This window comes from Scyliorhinus torazame, chromosome 26 (genome assembly GCF_047496885.1).
Source record: "Scyliorhinus torazame isolate Kashiwa2021f chromosome 26, sScyTor2.1, whole genome shotgun sequence".
Classification (NCBI taxonomy): Eukaryota; Metazoa; Chordata; class Chondrichthyes; order Carcharhiniformes; family Scyliorhinidae; genus Scyliorhinus; species Scyliorhinus torazame.
The window spans coordinates 35122132-35149162 of NC_092732.1; the positions used below are offsets into that span (position 1 = coordinate 35122132).

Genomic DNA, 27031 nt, shown 5'->3' on the forward strand with positions numbered 1-27031 from the left:
ACTACCCTCCCCCCCCCCCCCCTGAGAGGCTGGGGCAGGACCCTCCCCCCCCCCCTGAGAGGGCTGGGGCAGACCCTCCCCCCTGAGAGGCTGGGGCAGGACCCTCCCCCCCCGAGAGGCTGGGGGCAGACCCTCTCCCCCTCCCCCCCCCCTGATGAGGCTGGGGCAGAGCCCCCTCCCCCCCCTGAGAGGCTGGGCAGACCCTCCCCCCTGAGAGGCTGGGGCAGACCCTCCCCCCCCCCCCTGAGAGGCTGGGCAACCCCCCCTCCCCTGAGAGGCTGGGGCAGATCCCTCCCCCCCCTGAAGAGGGGCTGGGGGCAAGACCCCTCCCCCCCCCCTGAGAGGCTGGGGCAGACCCTCCCCCCCTGAGAGGGCTGTGGCAGACCCTCCCCCCCTGACGAGGCTGGGGCAGACCCTCCCCCCCCTGAGAGGGCTGGGGCAGACCCTCCCCCCCTGAGAGGCTGAGGCAGACCCTCCCCCCCTGAGAGGCTGGGGCAGACCCTCCCCCCCTGAGAGGCTGGGGCAGACCCCTCCCCCCCGAGAGGCTGGGGCAGACCCCCCCCCTCCCCTGAGAGGCTGAGGCAGACCCCTCCCCCCCTGAGAGGCTGGGGGCAGACCCCTCCCCCCCCCCCATGAGAGGCTGGGGGCAGACCCTCCCCCCCTGAGAGGCTGGGGCAGACCCTCCCCCCCTGAGAGGCTGAGGCAGACCCCTCCCCCCCTGAGAGGCTGGGGCAGACCCCCCCTCCCCTGAGAGGCTGAGGCAGACCCTCCCCCCCTGAGAGGCTGGGGGCAGGACCCCCCCCTCCCCCCCTGAGAGGCCTGGGGCAGGACCCTCCCCCCCCTGAGAGGCTGGGGCAGACCCCCTCCCCCCCGAGAGGCTGGGGCAGACCCCCCCCTCCCCTGAGAGGCTGAGGCAGACCCCTCCCCCCTGAGAGGCTGGGGGCAGACCCCTCCCCCCCCCTCCCATGAGAGGCTGGGGGCAGACCCTCCCCCCCTGAGAGGCTGGGGCAAGACCCTCCCCCCCTGAGAGGCTGGGGCAGACCCCTCCCCCCCGAGAGGCTGGGGCAGACTCCCCCCTCCCCTGAGAGGCTGAGGGCAGACCCCTCCCCCCCTGAGAGGCTGGGGGCAGACCCCTCCCCCCCCCCCTCCCATGAGAGGCTGGGGCAGACCCTCCCCCCCTGAGAGGCTGGGGCAGACCCTCCCCCCTGAGAGGCTGGGGCAGACCCCGACCCCCCCCTTTTCCCTATCCGCCCGCCTGCGTTCGATCACAGATGCCAAAAGGAAAGTACCTGGGATTGAGGGCCGTCACAAACGGCTTCCAGCCTGGGGCCCACGCCAATTCCCCCATTGCAAAAGTGACCCCCACCCCCGCCTGCCTTGCCACCAACGTGGGGGAGGGGCGCCCAGGGACAGTGAACCCTGGTCCCGCTCTGAACGAGCGCCATTGTGGGGAGAGAGAGAGAGAGAGAGAGAGACAGAGACAGAGAGAGAGAGACAGAGATAGAGAAAGAGAGACAGAGAGAGAGGGCAGAGAGAGAGACAGAGGGAGAGGGCAGAGAAAGAGAGACATTGAGAGAGACAGAGAAGAGAGAGAGACAGAGAGAGAGACGGAGAGAGAGAGAGACATTGAGAGAGACAGAGAGAGAGAGACAGACAGAGAGAGAGACAGAGAGAGAGAGAGAGACAGAGAGAGAGAGAGAGACAGAGAGAGAGACAGCGAGAGAGAGAGAGACCAGGGACTGGAGAGAGAGAGGCAGAGAGAGAGAGACAGACAGAGACAGAGGGAGCGGCAGAGAAAGGGAGACAGAGAGAGAGAGAGACAGAGAGAGAGAGACAGAGACAGAGAGAGAGACAGACAGAGAGAGAGAGAGTACAAGAGAGAGGGAGAGACAGAGAGAAAAGGACAGAGAGATAGACTGATAGGAACAGAGAGAGGAACAGAGAGAGGGAGACACACAGACAGACAGAGAGAGCGAGAGAGAGACAGACAGACAGAGAGCGAGGGACAAAGACAGAGACAGAGAGAGAGAGGGAGAAAGACAGACAGATGGAGAGAGACGGACAGAGAGAGAGAGAGAAAGACAGAGGGAGACAGACAGACAGAGAGAGACAGACAGAAAGAGAAGGAGAGACAGAGACACACACCCAGACAGAGAGAGAGAGAGTCACACACACACAGAACATGTGTAAAGAAAATTACTTGAGAAAACACGGGGGGGGGGGGGGGGGGGAGGGGGCGGGGGACTGAGGAAAGAGAGCGAGACGGCGAGAATCATCCAGTATTCTAACCATAATGAGGTGGAACGCAGTGAGACAGCGGATGTGCGAGCCCCCCACGAGCATCCGACAAGGGGGGAGAGACGCGGGAGGGGGGGGGGGCACGCCCAGCTGATAGCGAGGGGTGGGGGGGGTGAGAGTGGGAATAAAATGCAGCTTCGCAGAGTCAATTCTGATTCACAATGTCCCCAACAAAATCACAACAGGAGGAGATTTATTTCCCCCCTGGCCCAGTGTCCAACCGATCAGTCCCGGTCACCACCCCCGCCTCTCCTCAACCCCTCCCTCCCTCCGGCGTCTCAAAACTTTAAAAATCCTTGTCTGTTAAAATGCCGGGGGGGGGGGGAAAGAAATTGGAACCCCAAACCAAACAAGAAACAAAAAATGAGAAAGGAAAGCGAACGTTTAGATAATATTGATTCGGTCGACTCGTGCAGAATCAGGGTTTATTCCCAGACTTTTGCGTTCCGTTCGCCCCCCTCCCTCCCCCTCCCCCCCCCCCCCCCCCACCCCACCCCACCGCCCCCTTCCCGCTCCCCAAATACTCCTTCCTCCCTCTAAATCTTCTGCAGCTTTTCCCCGACGACCATGGGATTTTCTTTCCGCAGCTTTTCCGCCGCGTCAGCTTTGTAGTCGAACCGACAGTCGTGCATGTCCGAGTATCGGTGCACCGAGCAGTAGAGATGCCTACATCGGCATTCGAACCCTGCGGGGGGGAGAGAACAGGCGGCGTCAAGATAACTCAGCTCCCCCGCGTGGGCTTCCGTCAGCGCTCCCTCAGTACTGACCCTCCCACAGTGCGGCGCTCCCTCAGTACTGACCCTCCCACAGTGCGGCGCTCCCTCAGTACTGACCCTCCCACAGTACGGCACTCCCTCAGTACTGACCCTTCCCACAGTGCGGCGCTCCCTCAGTACTGACCCTCTGACAGTGCGGCGCCTCCCTCAGTACTGACCCTCTGACAGTGCGGCACTCCCTCAGTACTGACCCTCTGTCAGTGCGGCACTCCCTCCAGTACTGACCCTCTGACAGTGCGGAGCTCCCCAAGTACTGACCCTCCCACAGTGCGGCACTCCCTCAGTACTGACCCTCTGACAGTGCGGCACTCCCTCAGTACTGACCCTCTGACAGTGCGGAGCTCCCCAAGTAACTGACCCTCCCACAGTGCGGCACTCCCTCAGTACTGACCCTCTGACAGTGCGGCACATCCCTCAGTACTGACCCTCCGACAGTGCGGCGCTCCCTCAGTACTGACTCTCTGACAGTGCGGCGCTCCCTCAGTACTGACCCTCCCACAGTGCGGCACTCCCTCAGTACTGACCCCTCTGACAGTGCGGCACTCCCTCAGTACTGACCCTCCCACAGTGCGGCGCTCCCTCAGTACTGACTCTCTGACAGTGCGGCGCTCCCTCAGTACTGACCCTCCCACAGTGCGACGCTCCCTCAGTACTGACCCTCCCACAGTGCGGCGCTCCCTCAGTACTGACCCTCCCACAGTGCGGCACTCCCTCAGTACTGACCCTCCCACAGTGCGGTGTTCCCTCAGTACTGGACCCTCCGACAGTGCGGCGCTCCCTCAGTACTGACCCTCCCACAGTGCGGCACTCCCTCAGTACTGACCCTCCCACAGTGCGGCAGTCCATCAGTACTGACCCTCCCACAGTGCGGCACTCCCTCAGTACTGACCCCTCTGACAGTGCGGCGCTCCCTCAGTACTGACCCTCCCACAGTGCGGCGCTCCCTCAGCACTGACCCTGCCACAGTGCGGCGCTCCCTCAGTACTGACCCTCCCACAGTGCCGGCGCTCCCTCAGTATTGGACCCCTCCGACAGTGCGGCGCTCCCTCAGTACTGACCCTCTGACAGTGCGGCACTCCCTCAGTACTGACCCTCCCTCAGTGCGGCGCTCCCTCAGTACTGACCCTCCCACAGTGCGGCACTCCCTCAGTACTGACCCCTCCCACAGTGCGGCACTCCCTCAGTACTGACCCTCCCACAGTGCGGTGCTCCCTCAGTACTGACCCTCCACAGTGCGGCACTCCCTCAGCACTGACCCTCCCACAGCGCGGCACTCCCTCAGTACTGACCCTCCCACAGTGCGGAGCTCCCTCAGTACTGACCCTCCCACAGTGCGGCACTCCCTCAGTACTGACCCTCCCACAGTGCGGCGCTCCCTCAGTACTGACCCTCCCACAGTGCGGCGCTCCCTCAGTACTGACCCTCTGACAGTGCAGCACTCCCTCAGTACTGACCCTCTGACAGTGCGGCACTCCCTCAGTACTGACCCTCCCACAGTGCGGGGCTCCCTCAGTACTGACCCTCTGACAGTGCGGCACTCCCTCAGTACTGGACCCTCCCACAGTGCGGCACTCCCTCAGTACTGACCCTCCCCACAGTGCGGCGCTCCCTCAGTACTGACCCTCCCACAGTGCGGCGCTCCCCTCAGCACTGACTCTCTGACAGTGCGGCGTTCCCTCAGTACTGACCCTCCCACAGTGCGGCGCTCCCCTCAGTACTGACTCTCTGACAGTGTGGCACTCCCTCAGTACTGGACCCTCCCACAGTGCGGCACTCCCTCAGTACTGACCCTCCCACAGTGCGGCGCTCCCTCAGCACTGACTCTCTGACAGTGCGGCGTTCCCTCAGTGTGGTGGTATGTATTAGGGGTAATATGGTACCTGTGAAGCCGAGAGGCTATTGGCTGACAGGTCCCGGGTCCTGGTTGGATCTGCCAACTTCTGGCTCCGCCCTGAAGGCGGAGTATCAGAGCTCGAGTTCTCCCCGCAGCCTCATCTGTTACTGAGCTGCTGGGGAACGAGTCTCGCTTAATAAAGCCTCGATAGACTTCATCGCTTCTCGTCTCGCGTAAGTCACTGTGCGCTACAATTTATTAAGCGAGCTTAAAAGACTATGGAGCTCCGGATCGCCCCGGAGTGCCTGCGGATCAGCCCCCATGCAGCAAACTCGGCGGCCGTGTTTAAACACTGGCTAGCATGGTTCGAAGATTACCTTCGAACGGCCCCCGGCCGGACCACGGAAGAGCAGAAAATGCAGGTCCTGCATTCGAGGGTAGGCCCGGAGATTTACTCGCTTATAGAAGACGCAGAGGATTTCCCGACGGCGCTCACGTTGCTGAAGGGCATCTACATTCGGCCCGTAAACCAGGTCTACGCACGCCACCAACTCGCGACGAGACGGCAAATCCCCAGAGAATCGCTCGACGAATTCTACAGCGGCTGCTGATTTTGGGACGAAACTGCAACTGCCCGTCGGTGAGCGCAATCGAGCACACGGACCTGCTAATCAGAGACGCATTCGTGGCAGGTATGAACTCTCCCCAAATTCGTCAGAGACTTTTAGAAAGAGAGTCGCTAGGACTCTCAGAGGCACGGGCCCTTGCGGCCTCCCTTGATGTGGCCTCCCAAAACGCCCGCGCCTACGGCCCCGACCGCGCGGCAGCCCCTTGGGCTCCGTGGACCCCCGTTGCGACCGACTCCCCGGCACCCCCCACCCCCCTCCCCCTGCAAGCTTGCGCGATTAGAACGCCAGACCATCCCGGGGGGGCCCGTTGCTACTTTTGTGGGCATGCGAAACACCCCCGGCAGCGCTGCCCGGCCCGCGCAGCTACTTGTAAAAGCTGAGGCAAAAAGGGCCGTTACGCGGCAGTGTGCCGGTCCCGGGGGGTCGCCGCAATCCCCGGGGAAGAGCGAGGACAACACATCCCAAACACCCCCAACCCTCCCCCAGCGTCCCAAGTGCGACCCATTTTGGGTCCTGGACACCACAAGGGGAGGATGAGCGCCGCCATCTTGTGACCCTCCAGCCACGTGCGATTCATGGGGGCGGCCATTTTGTCCACCCCCGACCACGTGCGATTCATGGACATCTTGGTTGACAACAAAGGACACCAGCATAGACGGCTCCACGGGGTCTGAAGAAAACGCCGCAACACTACTGCCACGACTAGCTTCGGTGACACTGGACCAATCGCGGCCCCGGACGCTCCAAACGACGACAACAGCGGTGCTGGTCAACGGATACGAGACGCCATGCTTGATCGACTCCGGGAACACGGAAAGTTTTATTCACCCAGATACGGTAAGACGCTGTTTTCTGTCCACCCATCCAAGTGCTCAAAAGATTTCCCTAGCTGCAGGTTCCCATTCCGTAGAGATCAAAGGGTTCTGCATCGCGAACCTAACGGTGCAAGGGAGGGAGTTTAAGAACTACAGGCTCTACGTCCTTCCCCAACTCTGCGCGCCCACATTACTGAGATTAGATTTCCAGTGTAACCTGCAGAGCCTAACATTCCAATTCGGCGGCCCAATACCCCCACTCACTATCTGCGGCCTCGCAACCCTCCTAGTTTGCGAACCTCACCCCGGATTGCAAACCCGTCGCCACTAGGAGCAGACGGTACAGCGCCCAGGACCGGACGTTTATCTGGTCTGAAGTCCAGCGGTTGCTGAAGGAAGGCATAATCCAGGCCAGCAATAGTCCCTGGAGAGCCCAGGTGGTAGTAGTAAAGACCGGGGAGAAGCAGAGGATGGTCGTAGACTACAGTCAGACCATCAATAGGTACACGCAGCTCGATGCGTACCCTCTCCCCCGCATATCCGACATGGTCAATCGGATTGCACAGTACAAGGTCTTTTCCACCGTGGACCTCAAGTCCGCCTACCACCAGCTCCCCATCCGCCCAGGTGACCGCAAGTACACGGCCTTCGAGGCAGAAGGGCGGCTCTACCATTTCCTCAGGGTCCCATTTGGCGTCACAAACCGAGTCTCGGTCTTCCAACGGGAGATGGACCGAATGGTTGACCAACACGGGTTGCAGGCCACGTTCCCGTATCTCAACAACGTAACCATCTGCGGCCACGATCAGCAGGACCACGACGCCAACCTCCAAAAATTCCTCCAGAAACGCCCTGAACCTCACATATAACGAGGAAAAATGCGTTTTTAGCACAAACCGTTTGGCCATCCTGGGATACGTAGTGTGCAATGGAGTGATAGGCCCCGACCCCGAACGCATTTGAAAGTCAATGAGATCTAGGAGTACAGGTCCACAGGTCACTGAAAGGTGCAACACAGGTGGAGAAGGTAGTCAAGAAGGCATACGGCATGCTTGCCTTCATTGGCCGGGGCATTGAGTATAAGAATTGGCAAGTCATGTTGCAGCTGTATAGAATCTTAGTTCGGCCACACTTGGAGTATAGTGTTCAATTCTGGTCGCCACACTACCAGAAGGATGTGGAGGCTTTAGAGAGGGTGCAGAAGAGATTTACCAGAATGTTGCCTGGTATGGAGGGCATTAGCTATGAGGAGCGGTTGAATAAACTCGGTTTGTTCTCACTGGAACGAAGGAGGTTGAGGGGAGACCTGATAGAGGTCTACAAAATTATGAGGGGCATAGACAGAGTGGATAGTCAGAGGCTTTTCCCCGGGGTAGAGGGGTCAATTACTAGGGGGCATAGGTTTAAGGTGCGAGGGGCAAGGTTTAGAGTAGATGTACGAGGCAAGTTTTTTACACAGAGGGTAGTGGGTGCCTGGAACTCGCTGCCGGAGGGGGTAGTGGAAGCAGGGACGATGGTGACATCTAAGGGGCATCTTGACAAATACATGAATAGGATGGGAATAGAGGGATACGGACCCAGGAAGTGTAGAAGATTGTAGTTTAGTCGGGCAGCATGGTCGGCACGGGCTTGGAGGGCCGAAGGGCCTGTTCCTGTGCTGTACGTTTCTTTGTTCTTTGTTTGTTTGCATGCGCCCCCTTATGGAATTTCCCCTCCCCCACTGCTCCAAAGCCCTGAAACGTTGCCTGGGCTTCTTTTCATATTACGCCCAGTGGGTTCCCCAGTACGCAGACAAGGCCCGCCCGTTAATACAGTCCACTACCTTCCCCCTGTCGACAGAGGCTTGCCAGGCCTTCAACCGCATCAAAGCGGATATCGCAAAGGCCACGATGCGCGCCATCGACGAGTCCCTCCCCTTCCAGGTCGAGAGCGACGCATCCGATGTAGCTCTGACGGCCACCCTTAACCAAGCGGGCAGGCCCGTGGCCTTTTTCTCCCGAACCCTCCACGCCTCAGGAATCCACCACTCCTCAGTGGAAAAGGAAGCCCAAGCCACAGTGGAAGCTGTGCGAAATTGGAGGCATTACCTGGCTGGCAGGAGATTCACTCTCCTCACGGACCAACGGTCGGTAGCCTTCATGTTCGATAATGCACAGCCGGGCAAAATTAAGAATGACAAGATCTTGCGGTGGAGGATCGAGCTCTCCACCTTTAACTATGAGATCTTGTACCGTCCCGGAAAGCTGAACGAGCCGTCCGATGCCCTATCCCGCGGCACATGTGCCAACGCACAAATAGACCGTCTCCAAACCCTCCACGAGGACCTCTGCCACCCGGGGGTCACTCGATTCTACCATTTCGTAAAGTCCCGCAACACTGTTGAGGAGGTCCGTACAGTCACCAGGAACTGCCACATCTGCGCGGAGTGCAAACCGCACTTTTTCAGGCCGGATAGTGCGCACCTGATCAAGGCTTCCCGTCCCTTTGAACGCCTCAGTTTGGATTTAAAAGGGCCCCTCCCCTCCACCGACCGCAACGCATACTTCCTGAACGTGGTGGACGAGTACTCCCATTTCCCCTTCGCCATCCCCTGCCCCGACATGACAGCGGCCACAGTCATTAAAGCCCTCAGCACTATCTTTACACTGTTCGGTTTCCCCGCGTACATCCATAGCGACAGGGGGTCCTCCTTCATGAGTGACGAGCTGCGTCAGTTCCTGCTCAGCAAGGGTATAGCTTCAAGCAGGACGATCAGCTACAACCCCCGGGGGAACGGGCAAGTAGAGAGGGAGAACGGCACGGTCTGGAAGACCGTCCTACTGGCCCTACGGTCCAGAGATCTCCCAGTTTCCCGGTGGCAGGAGGTCCTCCCGGACGCTCTCCACTCCATCCGGTCGCTGCTGTGTACCACCACTAACCAAACGCCTCATGAGCGCCTCCTTGTCTTCCCCAGGAAGTCCTCCTCCGGAACGTCGCTGCCGACCTGGCTGGCGGCCCCAGGACCCATCTTGCTCCGGAAACATGTGCGGGCACACAAGTCGGACCCGTTGGTCGAGAGGGTTCACCTTCTCCACGCAAACCCTCAATACGCCTACGTGGCGTACCCCGACATCCGACAGGACACGGTCTCCCTGCGGGACCTGGCGCCCGCCGGAAACACACACACCCCCCCGACACCGATCACCCCCTCCCTGCCACCGGCGCACCCCACGACCGCCCCCTTCCCGGGGGGATCGGTCCTCCTCCCGTGCCCGCCCTGGAGTAAAACAGGAACAAAGAGCGAAACGCTCCCGGAGACGACAGCGCCCGAGCCAGCACCTGCACCACCACCGGGGCTGAGCGATCGACGAGGATGACCAGACCGCCCGCTCGACTCGTGGAATCCGCGTGACTCCAAGAAAGCAAGAACAGCCTCATTCTGTTACTGAGCTGCTGGGGAACAAGTCTCGCTTAATAAAGCCTCGATAGACTTCATCGCTTCTCATCTCGCGTAAGTCATTGTGCGCTACACTCATTACTGACCCTCTGACAGTGCGGGGCTGCCTCAGTACTGACCCTCTGACACTGCGGCACTCCCTCAGTACTGACCCTCCGACAGTGCGGCGCTCCCTCAGCACTGACCCTCCCACAGTGCGGCGCTCCCTCAGTACTGACCCTCTGACAGTGCGACGCTCCCTCAGCACTGACCCTCTGACAGTGCGACGCTCCCTCAGTACTGACCCTCCGACAGTGCGACGCTCCCTCAGTACTGACCCTCTGACAGTGCGACGCTCCCTCAGTACTGACCCTCCGACAGTGCGACGCTCCCTCAGTACTGACCCTCTGACAGTGCGACGCTCCCTCAGTACTGACCCTCTGACAGTGCGACGCTCCCTCAGTACTGACCCTCTGACAGTGCGACGCTCCCTCAGTACTGACCCTCCCACAGTGCGGCGCTCCCTCAGTACTGACCCTCCCACAGTGCGGCACTCCCTCAGTACTGACCCTCCCACAGTGCGGCGCTCCCTCAGCACTGACCATCCCACAGTGCGGCACTCCCTCAGTACTGACTTCCCACAGTGCGGCGCTCGCTCAGTACTGACCCTCTGACAATGCGGCGCTCCCTCAGTACTGACCCTCCCACAGTGCGGCACTCCCTCAGTACTGACCCTCTGATAGTGCGGGGCTCCCTCAGTACTGACCCTCTGACAGTGCGGCGCTCCCTCAGTACTGACCCTCCCACAGTGCGGCACTCCCTCAGTACTGACCCTCTGACAGTGCGGAGCTCCCTCAGTACTGACCCTCCCACAGTGAGGCACTCCCTCAGTACTGACCCTCTGACAGTGTGGATCTCCCTCAGTACTGACCCTCCGACAGTGCGGCACTCCCTCAGTACTGACCCTCTGACAGTGCGGCGCTCCCTCACTACTGACTCTCCGACAGTGCAGCGCTCCCTCAGTACTGACCCTCCCACAGTGTGGCGCTCCCTCAGTACTGACCCTCCCACAGTGTGGCGCTCCCTCAGTACTGACCCTCTGACAGTGCGGCGCTCTCTCAGTACTGACCCTCAGACAGTGCGGCGCTCCCTCAGTACTGACCCTCCCACAGTGCGGTGCTCCCTCAGCACTGACCCTCCCACAGTGCGGCGCTCCCCCAGTACTGACCCTCTGAAAGTGCTGCGCTCCCTCAGTACTGCCCGTGATAGTGCAGTGCTCCCTCATAACTGACCCTCCGACAGTGCGGTGCTCCCTCAGTACTGATTTTCTGACAGTGCGGCGCTCCCTCAGCACTGACCCTGTGACAGTGCAGTGCTCCCTCAGTACTGACCCTGTGACAGTGCAGTGCTCCCTCAGTACTGACTCTCCGACAGTGCGGCACTCCCTCAGTACTGACCCTCCGACAGTGCGGCACTCCCTCAGTACTGACCCTCCGATAGTGCGGCACTCCCTCAGTACTGACCCTCCCACAGTGCGGCGCTCTCTCAGTACTGACCCTCCCACAGTGCGGAGCTCCCTCAGTACTGACCCTGTGACAGTGCAGCGCTCCCTCAGTACTGACCCTCTGACAGTGCGGCGCTCCCTCAGTACTGACCCTGTGACAGTGCAGTGCTCCCTCAGTACTGACCCTCCAACAGTGCAGCGCCCCCTCAGTACTGACCCTCTGACAGTGCGGCACTCCCTCAGTACTGAACCTCCCACAGTGCGGCGCTCCCTCAGTACTGATACTCCCACAGTGCGGCTCTCCCTCAGAACTGACCCTCTGACAGTGCAGTGCTCCCTCAGTCCTGACCCACTGACAGAGCGGCGCTCCCTAAGTACTGACCCTCCCACAGTGCGGAGCTCCCTCAGTACTGACCCTCCCACAGTGCGGCGCTCCCTCTATGCTGACCCTCCAACCGTGCGGCGCTCTCTCAGTACTGACCCTCTGACAGTGCGGCGCTCCCTCAGTACTGACCCTCCCACAGTGCGGCGCTCCCTCAGAACTGACCCTCTGACAGTGCAGTGCTCCCTCAGTACTGACCCTCCCACAGTGCAGCACTCCCTCAGTACTGACCCTCTGACACTGCAGCACTCCCTCAGTACTGACCCTCTGACAGTGCGGCGCTCCCTCAGTACTGTCCCTCCGACAGTGCGGCGCTCCTTCAGTACTGACCCTCCAGAGCAGCACGGTGGCGCAGTGGGTTAGCACTGCTGCCTCACGGCGTCGAGGTCCCAGGTTCGATCCCGACTCTGGGTCACTGTCCGTGTGGAGTTTGCACATTCTGTCCATGTCTGCGTGGGTTTCGACCCCACAACCAAAAAGATGTGCAGGGTAGGTGGATTGGCCACGCTAAATTGCCCCTTAATTGGTCAAAAATGAATTGGGTACTCTAAATTTATTTTTAAAAAGTACTGACCCTCCGACAGTGCGGCGCTCCCTCAGTCCTGACCCTCTGACAGTGCGGCGCTCCCTCAGTACTGACCCTCGGACAGTGCGGCGCTCCCTCAGTACTGACCCTCCCACAGTGCGGCGCTCCCTCAGTACTGACCCTCTGATAGTGCGGGGCTCCCTCAGTACTGACCCTCCGACAGTGCGGCGCTCCCTCAGTACTGACCCTCTGATAGTGCGGGGCTCCCTCAGTACTGACCCTCCGACAATGCGGCGCTCCCTCAGTACTGCCCCTCCCACAGTGCGGCGCTCCCTCAGTACTGACCCTCTGACAGTGCGGCGCTCCCTCAGTACTGACCCTCCCACAGTGCGGCACTCCCTCAGTACTGACCCTCTGACAGTGCGGAGCTCCCTCAGTACTGACCCTCCCACAGTGAGGCACTCCCTCAGTACTGACTCTCTGACAGTGCGGAGCTCCCTCACTACTGACTCTCCGACAGTGCAGCGCTCCCTCAGTACTGACCCACCCACAGTGTTGCGCTCCCTCAGTACTGACCCTCTGACAGTGCGGCGCTCTCTCAGTACAGACCCTCAGACAGTGCGGCGCTCCCTCAGTACTGACCCTCCCACAGTGCGGTGCTCCCTCAGCACTGACCCTCCCACAGTGCGGCGCTCCCCCAGTACTGATCCTCTGAAAGTGCGGCGCTCCCTCAGTACTGCCCGTGATAGTGCAGTGCTCCCTCATAAGTGACCCTCCGACAGTGCGGTGCTCCCTCAGTACTGACCCTGTGACAGTGCAGTGCTCCCTCAGTACTGACCCTGTGACAGTGCAGTGCTCCCTCAGTACTGACTCTCCGACAGTGCGGCACTCCCTCAGTACTGACCCTCCGACAGTGCGGCACTCCCTCAGTACTGACCCTCCGATAGTGCGGCACTCCCTCAGTACTGACTCTCCGACAGTGCGGCACTCCCTCAGTACTGACCCTGTGACAGTGCAGCGCTCCCTCAGTACTGACCCTCTGACAGTGCGGCGCTCCCTCAGTACTGACCCTGTGACAGTGCAGTGCTCCCTCAGTACTGACCCTCCAACAGTGCAGCGCTCCCTCAGTACTGACCCTCTGACAGTGCGGCACTCCCTCAGTACTGAACCTCCCACAGTGCGGCGCTCCCTCAGTACTAACCCTCCAGCAGTGCGGCGCTCCCTCAGAACTGACCCTCTGACAGTGCGGTGCTCCCTCAGTACTGACCCTCCCACAGTGCGGCGCTCCCTAAGAACTGACCCTCCGACAGTGCGGCTCTCCCTCAGAACTGACCCTCTGACAGTGCAGTGCTCCCTCAGTACTGACCCTCCCACAGTGCAGCACTCCCTCAGTCCTGACCCTCTGACAGTGCGGCGCTCCCTAAGTACTGACCCTCCCACAGTGCGGAGCTCCCTCAGTACTGACCCTCCCACAGTGCGGCGCTCCCTCTATGCTGACCCTCCCACAGTGCGGCGCTCCCTCTATGCTGACCCTCCGACAGTGCAGCACTCCCTCAGTACTGACCCTCCCACAGTGCGGCGCTCTCTCAGTACTGACCCTCCCACAGTGCGGAGCTCCCTCAGTACTGACCCTCCCACAGTGCGGCGCTCCCTCTATGCTGTCCCTCCGACAGTGCGGCGCTCTTTCAGTACTGACCCTCCAGAGCAGCACGGTGGCGCAGTGGGTTAGCACTGCTGCCTCACGGCGTCGAGGTCCCAGGTTCGATCCCGACTCTGGGTCACTGTCCGTGTGGAGTTTGCACATTCTCCCCGTGTCTGCGTGGGTTTCGACCCCACAACCAAAAAGATGTGCAGGGTAGGTGGATTGGCCACGCTAAATTGCCCCTTAATTGGTCAAAAATGAATTGGGTACTCTAAATTTATTTTTAAAAAGTACTGACACTCCGACAGTGCGGCGCTCCCTCAGTACTGACGCTCCCACAGTGCGCGCTCCGTCAGTACTGACCCTCCCACAGTGCGGCGCTCCCTCAGTACAGACCCACTGACAGTGCAGCGCTCCCTCAGTCCTGACCCTCCCACAGTGCGGCACTCCCTCAGTACTGACCCTCGCACAGTGCGGCGCTCCCTCAGTACTGACCTTCTGACAGTGCAGCGCTCCCTCAGTACTGACACTCCCACAGTGCGGCACTCCCTCAGTACTGACCCTCTGACAGTGCGGCACTCCCTCAGTACTGACCCTCCGACAGTGCGAGCTCCCTCAATACTGACCCTCTGACAGTGCGGCGCTCCCTCAGTACTGACCCTCCAACAGTGCGGGGCTCCCTCAGTACTGACCCTCCAACAGTACAGCGCTCCCTCAGTACTGACCCTCCAACAGTGCGGGGCTCCCTCAGTACTGACCCTCCGACAGTGCAGCACACCCTCAGCACTGACCCTCTGACAGTGCGGCACTTCCTCAGTACTGACCCTCCCACAGTCCGGCGCTCCCAGTACTGACCCTCCCACAGTGCGGCGCTCCCTCAGCACTGACCCTCCCACAGTGCGGTACTCCCTCAGTACTGACCCTCTGACAGTGCGGCGCTCCCTCAGTACTGACCCTCCGACAGTGCGGCACTCCCTCAGTACTGACCCTCTGACAGTGGGGGGCTCCCCCAGTACTGACCCTCCGACAGTGCAGCACTCCCTCAGTACTGACCCTCTGACAGTGCGGCGCTCCCTAAGTACTGACCCTCCCACAGTGCAGCACTCCCTCAGTACTGACCCTCAGTGCGGTGCTCCCTCAGTACTGACCCTCCCACAGTGCGGCGCTCCCTCAGAACTGACCCTCTGACAGTGCAGTGCTCCCTCAGTACTGACCCTCCCACAGTGCAGCACTCCCTCAGTACTGACCCTCTGACACTGCAGGACTCCCTCAGTACTGACCCTCTGACAGTGCGGCGCTCCCTCAGTACTGACCCTCCGACAGTGCGGCGCTCCCTCAGTACTGACTCTCGCACAGTGCGGCGCTCCCTCAGTACTGACTCTCCGACAGTGCGGCGCTCCCTCAGTACTGACCATCCCACAGTGCGGCACTCTCTCAGTACTGACCCTGCCACAGTGCTTCGCTCCGTCAGTACTGACCCTGTGACAGTGCAGCGCTCCCTCAGTACTGACCCTCTGACAGTGCGGCGCTCCCTCAGTACTGACCCTCCCACAGTGCGGCGCTCCCTCACTACTGACTCTCCGACAATGCGGCGCTCCCTCAGTACTGACTCTCCCACAGTGCGGCGCTGCCTCAGTACTGACCCTCTGACAGTGCGGCGCTCCCCCAGTACTGACCCTCTGACAGTGCGGCGCTCCCTCAGTACTGACCCTCTCACAGTGCGGCGCTGCCTCAGTACTGACCCTCTGACAGTGCGGCGCTCCCCCAGTACTGACCCTCTGACAGTGCAGCACTCCCTCAGTACTGACCCTCCGACAGTGCGGCGCTCCCTCACTACTGACTCTCCGACAGTGCGGCACTCCCTCAGTACTGACCCTCCGACAGTGCGGTGCTCCCTCAGTACTCACTCTCTGACAGTCCGGCAATCCCTCAGTACTGACCCTCCCACAGTGCGGCGCTCCCTAAGTACTGACCCTCCCACAGTGCAGCACTCCCTCAGAACTGACCCTCTGACAGTGCGGCGCTCCCTACGTACTGACCCTCCCACAGTGCAGCACTCCCTCAGTACTGACCCTCAGTGCGGTGCTCCCTCAGTACTGACCCTCCCACAGTGCGGTGCTCCCTCAGTACTGACCCTCCCACAGTGCAGCATTCCCTCAGTACTGACCCTCCCACAGTGCGGTGCTCCCTCAGTACTGACCCTCTGACAGTGCGGCGCTCCCTCAGAACTGACCCTCCCACAGTGCAGCACTCCCTCAGAACTGACCCTCTGACAGTGCAGTGCTCCCTCAGTACTGACCTTCGCACAGTGCAGCACTCCCTCAGTACTGACCCTCTGACAGTGCGGCGCTCCCTCAGCACTGACCCTCCGACAGTGCGGCGCTCCCTCAGTAATGACCCTCCCACAGTGCGGCACTCCCTCAGTACTGACCCTCTGACAGTGCGGCGCTCCCTCAGTACTGACCCTCTGACACTGCGGCACTCCCTCAGTACTGACCCTCCCACAGTGCGGCACTCCCTCACTACTGACCCTCCCACAGTGCGGCGCTCCCTCAGTACTGACCATCCCACAGTGCGGCACTCTCTCAGTACTGACCCTGCCACAGTGCGTCGCTCCCTCAGTACTGACCCTGTGACAGTGCAGCGCTCCCTCAGTACTGACCCTCTGACAGTGCGACGCTCCCTCAGTACTGACCCTCTGACAGTGCGGCGCTCCCCCAGTACTGACCCTCTGACAGTGCGGCACTTCCTCAGTACTGACCCTCTGACAGTGCGGAGCTCCCACAGTACTGACCCTCCGACAGTGCGGCACTCCCTCAGTACTGACCCTCTGACAGTGCGGCGCTCCCTCACTACTGACTCTCCGACAGTGCGGCGCTCCCTCAGTACTGACCCTCCCACAGCGCGGCGCTGCCTCAGTACTGACCCTCTGACAGTGCGGCGCTCCCCCAGTACTGACCCTCTGACAGTGCGGCGCGCCCTCACTACTGCCTCTCCGACAGTGCGGCGCTCCCTCAGTTCTGATTTTTTGACAGTGCGGCGCTCCCTCAGTACTGACCCTCCTACAGTGCGGCACTCTCTCAGTACTGACCCTGCCACAGTGCGTCGCTCCCTCAGTACTGACCCTGTGACAGTGCAGCGCTCCCTCAGTACTTATCCTCTGACAGTGCGGCGCTCCCTCAGTACTGACCCTGTGACAGTGCAGCGCTCCCTCAGTACTCACTCTCTGACAGTCCGGCACTCCCTCAGTACTGACCCTCCCACAGTGCGGCGCTCCCTAAGTACTGACCCTCCCACACTGCAGCACTCCCTCAGTACTGACCCTCAGTGCAGTGCTCCCTCAGTCCTGACCCTCCCACAGTGCAGCACTCCCTCAGAACTGACCCTCTGACAGTGCGGCGCTCCCTAAGTACTGACCCTCCCACAGTGCAGCACTCCCTCAGTACTGACCCTCAGTGCGGTGCTCCCTCAGTACTGACCCTCCCACAGTGCAGCGCTCCCTAAGAACTGACCCTCCGACAGTGCGGCGCTCCCTCAGAACTGACCCTCTGACAGTGCAGTGCTCCCTCAGTACTGACCCTCCCACAGTGCGGCGCTCCCTCAGTACTGACCCTCTGACAGTGCGGCACTCCCTCAGTACTGACCCTCTGACAGTGCGGCACTCCCTCAGTACTGACCCTCTGACAGTGCGGCACTCCCTCAGTCCTGACCCTCGCACAGTGCGGCACTCCCTCAGAACTGGCCCTCCCACAGTGCGGCGCTCCCTCAGTACTGACTCTCCGACAGTGCGGCGCTCCCTCAGTACCGACCCTCTCACAGTGCGGCGCTCCCTCAGTACTGACCCCCCGTACAGTGCGGTGCTCCCTCAGTACTGACCCTCCCACAGTGCGGCGCTCCCTCAGTACTGACCCTCCCACAGAGCGGCACTCCCTCAGTACTGACTCTCTGACAGTGCGGCGCTCCCTCAGTACTGACCCTCCCACAGTGCGGCGCTCCCTCAGTACTGACCCTCCCACAGTGCGGAGCTCCCTCAGTACTGACCCTCCCACAGAGCGGCACTCCCTCAGTACTGAGTCTCTGACAGTGCGGCGCTCCCTGAGTACTGACCCTCCCACAGTGCGGCGCTCCCTCAGTACTGACCCTCCCACAGTGCGGAGCTCCCTCAGTACTGACTCTCTGACAGTGCGGCACTCCCTCAGTACTGACCCTCCCACAGTGCGGCACTCCCTCAGTACTGACCCTCCCACAGTGCGGCACTCCCTCAGTACTGACCCCCCCCCACAGTGCGGCGCTCCCTCAGTACTGACCCCCCGCACAGTGCGGTGCTCCCTCAGTACTGACCCTCCCACAGAGCGGAAGACATCCCCACCGAGCTCCTGCCTCTTCTCTCACCCGTTAGTCCCACTTTCTTCTTGCACAGAAAACACCGATTCCGTTTCTTGTTCTTGTCCGGGGATTTTTCCGAGTCTTCCTGAGACCCCTGAGGATCATCCGCTGTTGACGGAGAAGCTGGAAGAGGGGGGGGGGAAGACAGAAATGAGGCAGAATTGTGAGGGGGGAGGGCCTGCCGAGTGGGGGGAAAAGTTGGCCAAAGGATGGTGAATCAGAGGGGGACATGGGGAGACCTCTAGCTTCCTCCGACTGCCCCCACGGCCAAAAACAAAATGGCTGAACCAGGACTCATGTCCGGAACCGAGCACCCGATTTCGGATCGAACCATCCCTTTCCAGCACCTGGAATGGAAGGATCTAGGAGCTCCATATATTTGTGCACGGAGCCCACTGCTCTGTCAGCAGAGGGAACACCTCCAGGCAGCGTTCCTGCCAGCCATTCTCTGGTGCATTCCCCATGGCGATGCCTCGACCAATCTGAGCCCACTTGCCAATCCACCTGCTAAGGGACAATTTAACACGGCCAATCCACCTAACAGGCACATCTTTGGACACTAAGGGGCAATTTAGCTCGGCCAATCCACCTAACCTGCACATCTTTGGACACTAAGGGGCAATTTAGCACGGCCAATCCACCTAACCTGCACATCTTTGGACACTAAGGGACAATTTAGCACGGCCAATCCTCCTAACCTGCACATCTTTGGACACTGAGGGACAATTTAGCACGGCCAATCCACCTAACCTGTACATCTTTGGACACAAAGGGACAATTTAGCACGGCCAATCCACCCAACCTGCACATCTTTGGACACTAAGGGACAATTTAGCACGGCCACTCCACCTAACCTGCACATCTTTGGACACTAAGGGACAATTTAGCACGGCCAATCCACCTAACCTGCACATCTTTGGACACTAAGGGACAATTTAGCACGGCCAATCTACCCAACCCGCACATCTTTGGACTGTGGGAGGAAACCGGAGCACCCGGAGGAAACCCACGCAGACATGGGGAGAACTTGGCACAGACAGTCACGCGAGGCCAGAATCGAACCCGGGTCCCTGGCGCTGGGAGGCGTCTGGAGTATCGTGTGTGGTTATGGTCTCCTTATCTGAGAAGAGATATATACTTATAGAGGGAGCGAGGCGAAGGTTCACCAGGGGCTTCCTGGGAAGGTGGGATTGTCATTACGAGGAGAGAGTGGCTCGGCTCGGCCTCTATTGACTGGAGTGCAGAGGAACAAGACAAGATCTTATCGAAATGTCGAAACTTTTGACAGGGCCAAGAGCGGAGTCTGCACGTTCTCCCTGTGTGTGCGTGGGTTTCCTCCGGGAGCTCCGGTTTCCTCCCACAGTCCAAAGATGTGCGGGTTAGGTGGATTGGCCGTGCCAAATTGTCCCTTAGTGTCCAAAGATGTGCAGGTTGGGTGGATTGGCCATGCTAAATTGTCCCTTAGTGTCCAAAGATGTGCAGGTTGGGTGGATTGGCCGTGCAAAATTGTCCCTTAGTGTCCAAAGATGTGCAGGTTACGTGGATTGGCCGTGCTAAATTGTCCCTTGGTGTCCAAAGATGTGCAGGTTAGGTGGATTGGCCGTGCTAAATTGCCCCTTAGTGTCCAAAGATGTGCAGGTTAGGTGGATTGGCCATGCTAAATTGTCCCTTAGTGTCCAAAGATGTGCAGGTTAGGTGGATTGGCCGTGCAAAATTGTCCCTTAGTGTCCAAAGATGTGCAGGTTGGGTGGATTGGCCATGCTAAATTGTCCCTTAGTGTCCAAAGATGTGCAGGTTGGGTGGATTGGCCGTGCAAAATTGTCCCTTAGTGTCCAAAGATGTGCAGGTTAGGTGGATTGGCCGTGCTAAATTGTCCCTTGGTGTCCAAAGATGTGCAGGTTAGTTGGATTGGCCGTGCTAAATTGCCCCTTAGTGTCCAAAGATGTGCAGGTTAGGTGGATTGGCCGTGCTAAATTGTCCCTTAGTGTCCAAAGATGTGCAGGTTAGGTGGATTGGCCGTGCAAAATTGTCCCTTAGTGTCCAAAGATGTGCAGGTTGGGTGGATTGGCCATGCTAAATTGTCCCTTAGTGTCCAAAGGTGTGCAGGTTAGGTGGATTGGCCGTGCTAAATTGTCCCTTAGTGTCCAAAGATGTGCAGGTTAGGTGGATTGGCCATGCTAAATTGTCCCTTAGTGTCCAAAGATGTGCAGGTTGGGTGGATTGGCCGTGCAAAATTGTCCCTTAGTGTCCAAAGATGTGCAGGTTACGTGGATTGGCCGTGCTAAATTGTCCCTTGGTGTCCAAAGATGTGCAGGTTAGGTGGATTGGCCGTGCTAAATTGCCCCTTAGTGTCCAAAGATGTGCAGGTTAGGTGGATTGGCCATGCTAAATTGTCCCTTAGTGTCCAAAGATGTGCAGGTTAGGTGGATTGGCCGTGCAAAATTGTCCCTTAGTGTCCAAAGATGTGCAGGTTGGGTGGATTGGCCATGCTAAATTGTCCCTTAGTGTCCAAAGATGTGCAGGTTGGGTGGATTGGCCGTGCAAAATTGTCCCTTAGTGTCCAAAGATGTGCAGGTTAGGTGGATTGGCCGTGCTAAATTGTCCCTTGGTGTCCAAAGATGTGCAGGTTAGTTGGATTGGCCGTGCTAAATTGCCCCTTAGTGTCCAAAGATGTGCAGGTTAGGTGGATTGGCCGTGCTAAATTGTCCCTTAGTGTCCAAAGATGTGCAGGTTAGGTGGATTGGCCGTGCAAAATTGTCCCTTAGTGTCCAAAGATGTGCAGGTTGGGTGGATTGGCCATGCTAAATTGTCCCTTAGTGTCCAAAGGTGTGCAGGTTAGGTGGATTGGCCGTGCTAAATTGTCCCTTAGTGTCCAAAGATGTGCAGGTTAGGTGGATTGGCCGTGCTAAATTGCCCCTTTGTGTCCAAAGATGTGCAGGTTAGGTGGATTGGCCGTACTAAATTGTCCCTTAGTGACCAAAGATGTGCAGGTTAGGTGGATTGGCCGTGCTAAATTGTCCCTTAGTGTCCAAAGATGTGCAGGTTAGGTGGATTGGCCACGCTAAATTGCCCCTTAGTGTCCAAAGATGTGCAGGTTAGGGGGGTTACGGAGATAGTGCAGGGGGGTTAGGTAGGCTGTTCTTTCAGAGGGTCAGTGCAGACTCAATGGGCCGAATGGCCTCCTTCTGCACTGTTGGCATTCTATGAAAAGTTCAGACACTGTTGGAATTATCGGTCAGGAATCCAATGTAGGGCAACACGGTGACGCAGTGGTTAGCACTGCTGCCTCACGGCGCCAAGGTCCTGGGTTCGATCCCGGCTCTGGGTCACTGTCCGTGTGGAGTTTGCACATTCTCCCTGTGTCTGCGTGGGTTTCGCCCCCACAACCCAAAGATGTGCGGGTTAGGTGGATTGGCCACGCTAAATTGTCCCCGTAATTGGAAAAAAGAATGGGGCACTCTGAATTTCAACAAAAAAGCAGGTTTTCCGCGCTGTCAGGTCGGCCTCTCGCGCTGCAGGGGGCAGCGGCGGGTGAGGGCAAATCTCCAACACAACATGGTGGCAGCGGCTTCGATGCCAGTACCAGCAATCAGGGCAGCTCAGCGGGCCAGAAAATCAAACCCTGGGGCCTCCCCGCTCGACGGCAGTACAGTGAAACGTAGAAAATAGGAACAGGAGGCCATTCGGCCCTTCGAGCCTGCTCCGCCATTCTAAACGATCATGGTCGATCCTCCAACTGAATAGCCTAATCCCGCTTTCCCGATCCCCTTCGCCCCCAAGTGCTGTATCGAACTGCTTCTCGAAACCATCAACGTTTTGGCCTCAACTACTTCCCGTGGTGACGAATTCCACAGGCCGACAACTCACTGGGTGAAGAAATGTCCCCCCCATCTCTGTCCGAAATGGTCTGCCCCGTATCCTCAGGCTGTGAGCCCCTGGTTCTGGGCACCCCCCACCATCGGGAACATCCTTCCTGCATCTACCCTGTCCAGTCCCGTTAGAATTGTATCGGGTTCTATGAGATTCCCCCCCCCCCCGCCCTCATTCTTCTGAACTCCAGCGAGAACAATCCTAACCCACTCAATCTCTCCTCGTACGTCAGTCCCGCCATCCCAGGAATCAGTCTGGTAAACCCTCGCTGCACTCCCTCCAGAGCAAGAACATCCTTCCTCAGAGAAGGAGACCAAAACTGCCCACAATACTCCAGGTGTGGCCTCACCAAGTCCCTGTACAATTGCAGCAAGACATCCCTGCTCCTGTACTCGAATCCTCTCGCTATGAAGGCCAACGTACCATTTGCCTTCTTTACCGCCTGCTGCACCTGCAGCTTACCTTCAGCGACTGGTGTACGCGGACACCCAGGTCTCGTTGCACATTCTCCTCTCCTAATTTATGGCCATTCAGATAATACTGTGCTTTCCCGTTTCACCAAAGTGGGCGATTTATCCACATTTTACTGCATACGCCATTTATTTGCCCACTTAGTTAGGTTCATGCTGGACCGAGGTATGTGTACGTACAGGGGTTGGTTTCAATTCCAACTGTGACTCCGTTGTGCTTCGGGAGGGTTACAGCGTGAGAATAAATAGAACCAGCATGGCTTGTATAGCAAACTGGAGGCCCTTGTAAGGAAAGAACAAGATTTTAAGTTGTAGTTTTAGCTGAATTTGACTGTAGTTGGAGACAGGACACTGTGGAGGGAACATCTCTCAACTGTGCCAGGGGGGAGATGGATAGGGCAGAAAGAATGTAAGATGACTGGAGTTAAAAGAATCAAGGTAGTTCAAAGTATTGTTGAGAAGAATTCAAGAAAGAGTAAAACAAAATGTTCTGAGTTAAAGAGACAATTGCAGGAACTAGGGGCGAAATTCTCCCGAAACGGCGCGATGTCCGCCGACTGGCGCCTAAAACGGCCCCAATCAGACGGGCATCGCGCCGACCCAAAGGTGCGGAATGCTCCGCATCTTTGGGGGCCGAGCCCCAACATTGAGGGGCTAGGCCGACGCCGGAGGAATTTCCGCCCCGCCAGCTGGCGGAAACGGCCTTTGTTGCCCCGCCAGCTGGCGCGGAAAATGACATCCCCGGGCGGCGCATGCGCGGGAGCGTCAGCGGCCGCTGACAGTTTCCCACGCATGCGCAGTGGAGGGAGTCTCTTCCGCCTCCGCCATGGTGGAGACCGTGGCGGAGGCGGAAGGGAAAGAGTGCCCCCATGGCACAGGCCCGCCCGCGGATCGGTGGGCCCCGATCGCGGGCCAGGCCACCGCGGGGGCACCCCCCGGGGTCAGATCGCCTCGCGCCCCCCCCAGGACCCCGGAGCCCGCCCACGCCGCCTTGTCCCCACCGTTCAAAAGGTGGTTTAAATCCACGCCGGCGGGACTTCGGCCCATTCGGGACGGAGAATCGAGCGGGGGGGGCCCGCCAACCGGCGCGGCCCGATTCCCGCCCCCGCCGAATATCCGGTACCGGAGACTTCGGCACCCGGCCGGGGGGGGGGGGGGATTCTCGGCAGCCCCCGGCGATTCTCCAACCCGGAGAGTGATGCCCTAGGTTTCAAGTGGGGCAACAGACTTCAGAGGTCGATGAAAGGTTTGATGCCATTTTAGTACAATCTGGGAATCGAGGGTTAAAGCAATTGTGAACAGTTTGCACAGCAGTCAAGTCAGAGAAATCCTAAAGGGGTTGGCGTGAAATCCTGGACCCAACTCACTGTTGAAAGTAGAGCGGAAGCTTTGTTTAATAGTGTCATTTGGAAAACCCGGATTGGATTTCGGAATGCAACCCCCCCCCCCCCCACCGAAGGGAAAGCATCGCTATTACGAGAGGAAGCGTGTTTTGGGGGAATGGAGTTTGGAAACCCTCACAACACCGGCATCAGGTGCGGGTATTCTGAGGAGAAGTCTTGGGGTTCAGAGTGGAGAGTGTATATGGCCACAGTCACCTTGTGTGCTTCAATAGGACTTTGTGCGTTAATGAGACCGCTGTAACCCGTGTTAATCTTGAAACAGATGCGTATTTGGTAAACTAAAGGGAGGAGGGATTATTGTATAATAAGCCAATTTTTAAAATGTTGAATAATGTTTTTTGTCTTGTTGTTAAAACTAATTAATAGTCTTTTGACTCTGTTTCTTGTCGGCTTTTGAGCCAAGGTTCCATTCTGGGATCTTCCCGTCCGGTTATCTCAACTGTGATCATGGCAACCACCCTCCCCCTTAGCCTTCTCTGCCTTCCCCCACGCCCAGTCAATTAGATCACCCCCCTTAATCCTCACAACCTCCGCCAACACCCCAACCAATCCTGAGCGCTCTTGCTAACAATCTCCGCCAACACCCGACCAATCCCAATTGCTCTTACTAACAATCCCCGCCAACACCCGACCAATCCCGACCGCTCTTACTAACAATCTCCGTCAACACCCGACCAATCCCGACTGCTCCTTACTAACAATCTCTGCCAACACCCGACCAATCCCGACTGCTCTTACTAAACAATCTCCGCCAACATCCGACCAATCCCGAGCGCTCTTACTAACAATCTCTGCCAACACCCGACCAATCCCGACTGCTCTTGCTGACAACCTTCCGCCAACACCCGACCAATCCCGACCGCTCTTGCTAACAATCTCCGCCAACACCCGACCAATCCCTGGGGTTCTTACCTTCCAACGTCTCCTCCTTTGCTGCCTTTTTACTCTCCGAAGTGGCCATCTGCGACGTTTGGCTGGAGGGGGGGGGGGGGGAGAAAGAACAGAAGGGGTTAAAAAGCCTCACGGAGGGGCGGGGGGGGAGCAACCTGGGTCAGAGCCCAGGGCACAGCTCCCGGGTGACCTGGGGGGGGCGGTGAGAGAGAGAGAAGTCTCCGGCTTCACTCGGGGCAGCCTCCGCTCACCCGAGGACCCCGTGTCAATGGGAGCAATGCCAGAAGGTAACCCTGCAAAAGGAGATCGCCCGGAGGGTGGGTGACTCGAGGGGGGGGGGGGACGACGACACAGATTGAGAGAATTGGTGAAATAATCAGACGGGGAGGTGTTGGGGGGGGGGGGGGGGGGAGATGAGGAGAGGTTTATTTAAACGCAGCGAGTTGTTGTGGTGGGGAAGGGGCTGCCTGCAATGGGGGCGGGGGGGGGGGGGGGGGGGTGGGGAGCTGGTTCAAGAGGAACTTTCAATCGGGGAAGGATGGGGAAATACTGGGAGGGGGAACATTTGCAGGGATTGCGGGGGGGGGGAAGTATCTTCGACACCCCTTCCCCGCAACCCCCCCCCTCACCCCCCTCACCCCCCCCCCCTCACTCCCCCGCTGCGAAGCCGCCAAAGCCATACCTGGTGTTCTCCCGAGGTGCCCGATCCCGATGAGGAGGTGGAGGAGTCAGCTACGGGCGACGATTCCTGCGGGCTGGCGTCTGTACTCTGAACTAGCGCTGGATCTGAAGGCGTGTTACTCGCTGTGGCTCCTGTTCATGAAATGCATATAACCGTTAAAATATAAAGAGCTCACCTGGCGAGCGCAAGGTCCTCTGTCCCAAAAAAACCTTACTTTGTGCTGTTGGCGGGCGTGGGTTGCATTGGGGGGGGGGGGGGAGGGAATCTCAGCTTTCGTGTCGACGTCGCCCACTTAATCTTGCTATGTCAACAGTCACGCTGTAGTGGTATGCTCCGGCCACTGGGTGGCAGTGTGGAGCAAGTCCCTCGAAATCTCCCAAAGGCCTTCATCCTGAATGTACGCACTAGAAAGGTGACATATTCGATGGACTGAGAGCGATTTCTTGGGGCAGTCTGACCGGCTTAATGCCAGAACATAAATCCCAGAACGTCCATCTGGATGGATTGAGGGTCCCGTTGAGCTCTCGAAAACATCGCCCTCCACCAATCCAGGAGAGAGGCTTCAGCTCCACGCGGGAGAGAGAGAGAGGGCGAATCCGGGATTGTTCTCCTTGGGGCGGAGGCGGGTTAAGGGGGGGAGGAGATTTAATCGAGGCCTTCGAAATGACGGGTGGGTGGAGGGAACAGAGGAGACGGTGTCTCCCGCCGCGTAGGAGGGTCGGTAGCTGGACGGGGGGTGGGGGGGGGGGGCACACGGACGGGGGAGAATTGGGGAAAGGACCAGAGTGAGGGAGGGGGAAAACGAGGAGGATTTTTATTCCGAGGCAGCGGCTTGTCGGGGCTGCGACGGGGCCTCCTGGGCAGGCAGCGGGAGGAGGCTCAAGGGGAACATTCCCGAGGGCGGGAAATCGGAGAAACACTGGAAGGGGGAACCTTTGCCAGGATGAGAGTGGGGGGGGGGGGGGGGGTCGGATCTTTCAAGGGGCCCGCAATGGGGCACAGTAGGCCGTCTGGCCCATTGCCCGCGCGATCGGATCCTTGAACCGTGCCGACATTTACCCAACTCGACGGACTTTACTCTGGAGATCTCCCGGTACAGCTCCCGGCCGGTCCCTGCACTTTCCCGCCTTTTCCCCCGAGCCGTCGGCAAGGCCCGTAGCACCGGCCTCTTTCGGAGTTGATGTCCCGCCTTCCCGCACCCTCCGCGTGGTCGCCACCCCCCCCCCCCCCCCCCCCCCCGCCGACCCTCCAGTCCCGCCTGCCTCCGGCCCCCCTTCCCGGTTCTCGAGGTGGGGTCGCAATGATCCCGGGGGGGGGGGGGGAAGCGGTGGAGGATAAGGAGGAGTGGGGGGGGGGGGGGGGGAGGGGGGGGGGGTAAATCCCGAGGAAGGGGGTCGCGTCGAACCGTACCCATCCCCGCCCTCCATCCCTGACCCTCGAGCCCACCCGCCCCCCTCCCACTGGCCCCGCAAGATGGCCGGCTGATGGCTGGGCGGACGGGGGCACGG

General features: G+C 59.2%; 2 protein-coding genes across 3 annotated transcripts in view; both read right to left on the bottom strand.

Annotated features, from left to right (window-relative positions):
* Window positions 1–27031, bottom strand: part of LOC140402969 (semaphorin-6D-like) — a 1151034-nt gene that overhangs the window by 362449 nt on the left and 761554 nt on the right. The gene's annotated exons all lie outside the window — the stretch shown is intronic.
* Window positions 2789–24923, bottom strand: LOC140402961 (AN1-type zinc finger protein 6-like). The gene is made up of 3 exons (XM_072490608.1): window positions 24863–24923; window positions 18214–18330; window positions 2789–2983 (listed from the first exon to the last, which is right to left on the bottom strand). The coding sequence occupies exons 1-3, from the start codon at window positions 24909–24911 to the stop codon at window positions 2835–2837; spliced, it is 315 nt and encodes a 104-aa protein (XP_072346709.1). The 5' UTR covers window positions 24912–24923; the 3' UTR covers window positions 2789–2834.

Excerpts from the sequence above, each read along its gene's own strand:
- LOC140402961 (XM_072490608.1), bottom strand. The coding sequence starts at position 24,911 with ATGGCCACTTCGGAGAGTAAAAAGGCAGCAAAGGAGGAGACGTTGGAA. Across the intron at positions 18,331-24,862 it reads AAAGGAGGAGACGTTGGAAG|CTTCTCCGTCAACAGCGGAT; the intron begins GTAAGAACCCCA and ends CCCCTCTTCCAG. Across the intron at positions 2,984-18,213 it reads GAAGAAAGTGGGACTAACGG|GGTTCGAATGCCGATGTAGG; the intron begins GTGAGAGAAGAG and ends TCCCCCCCGCAG.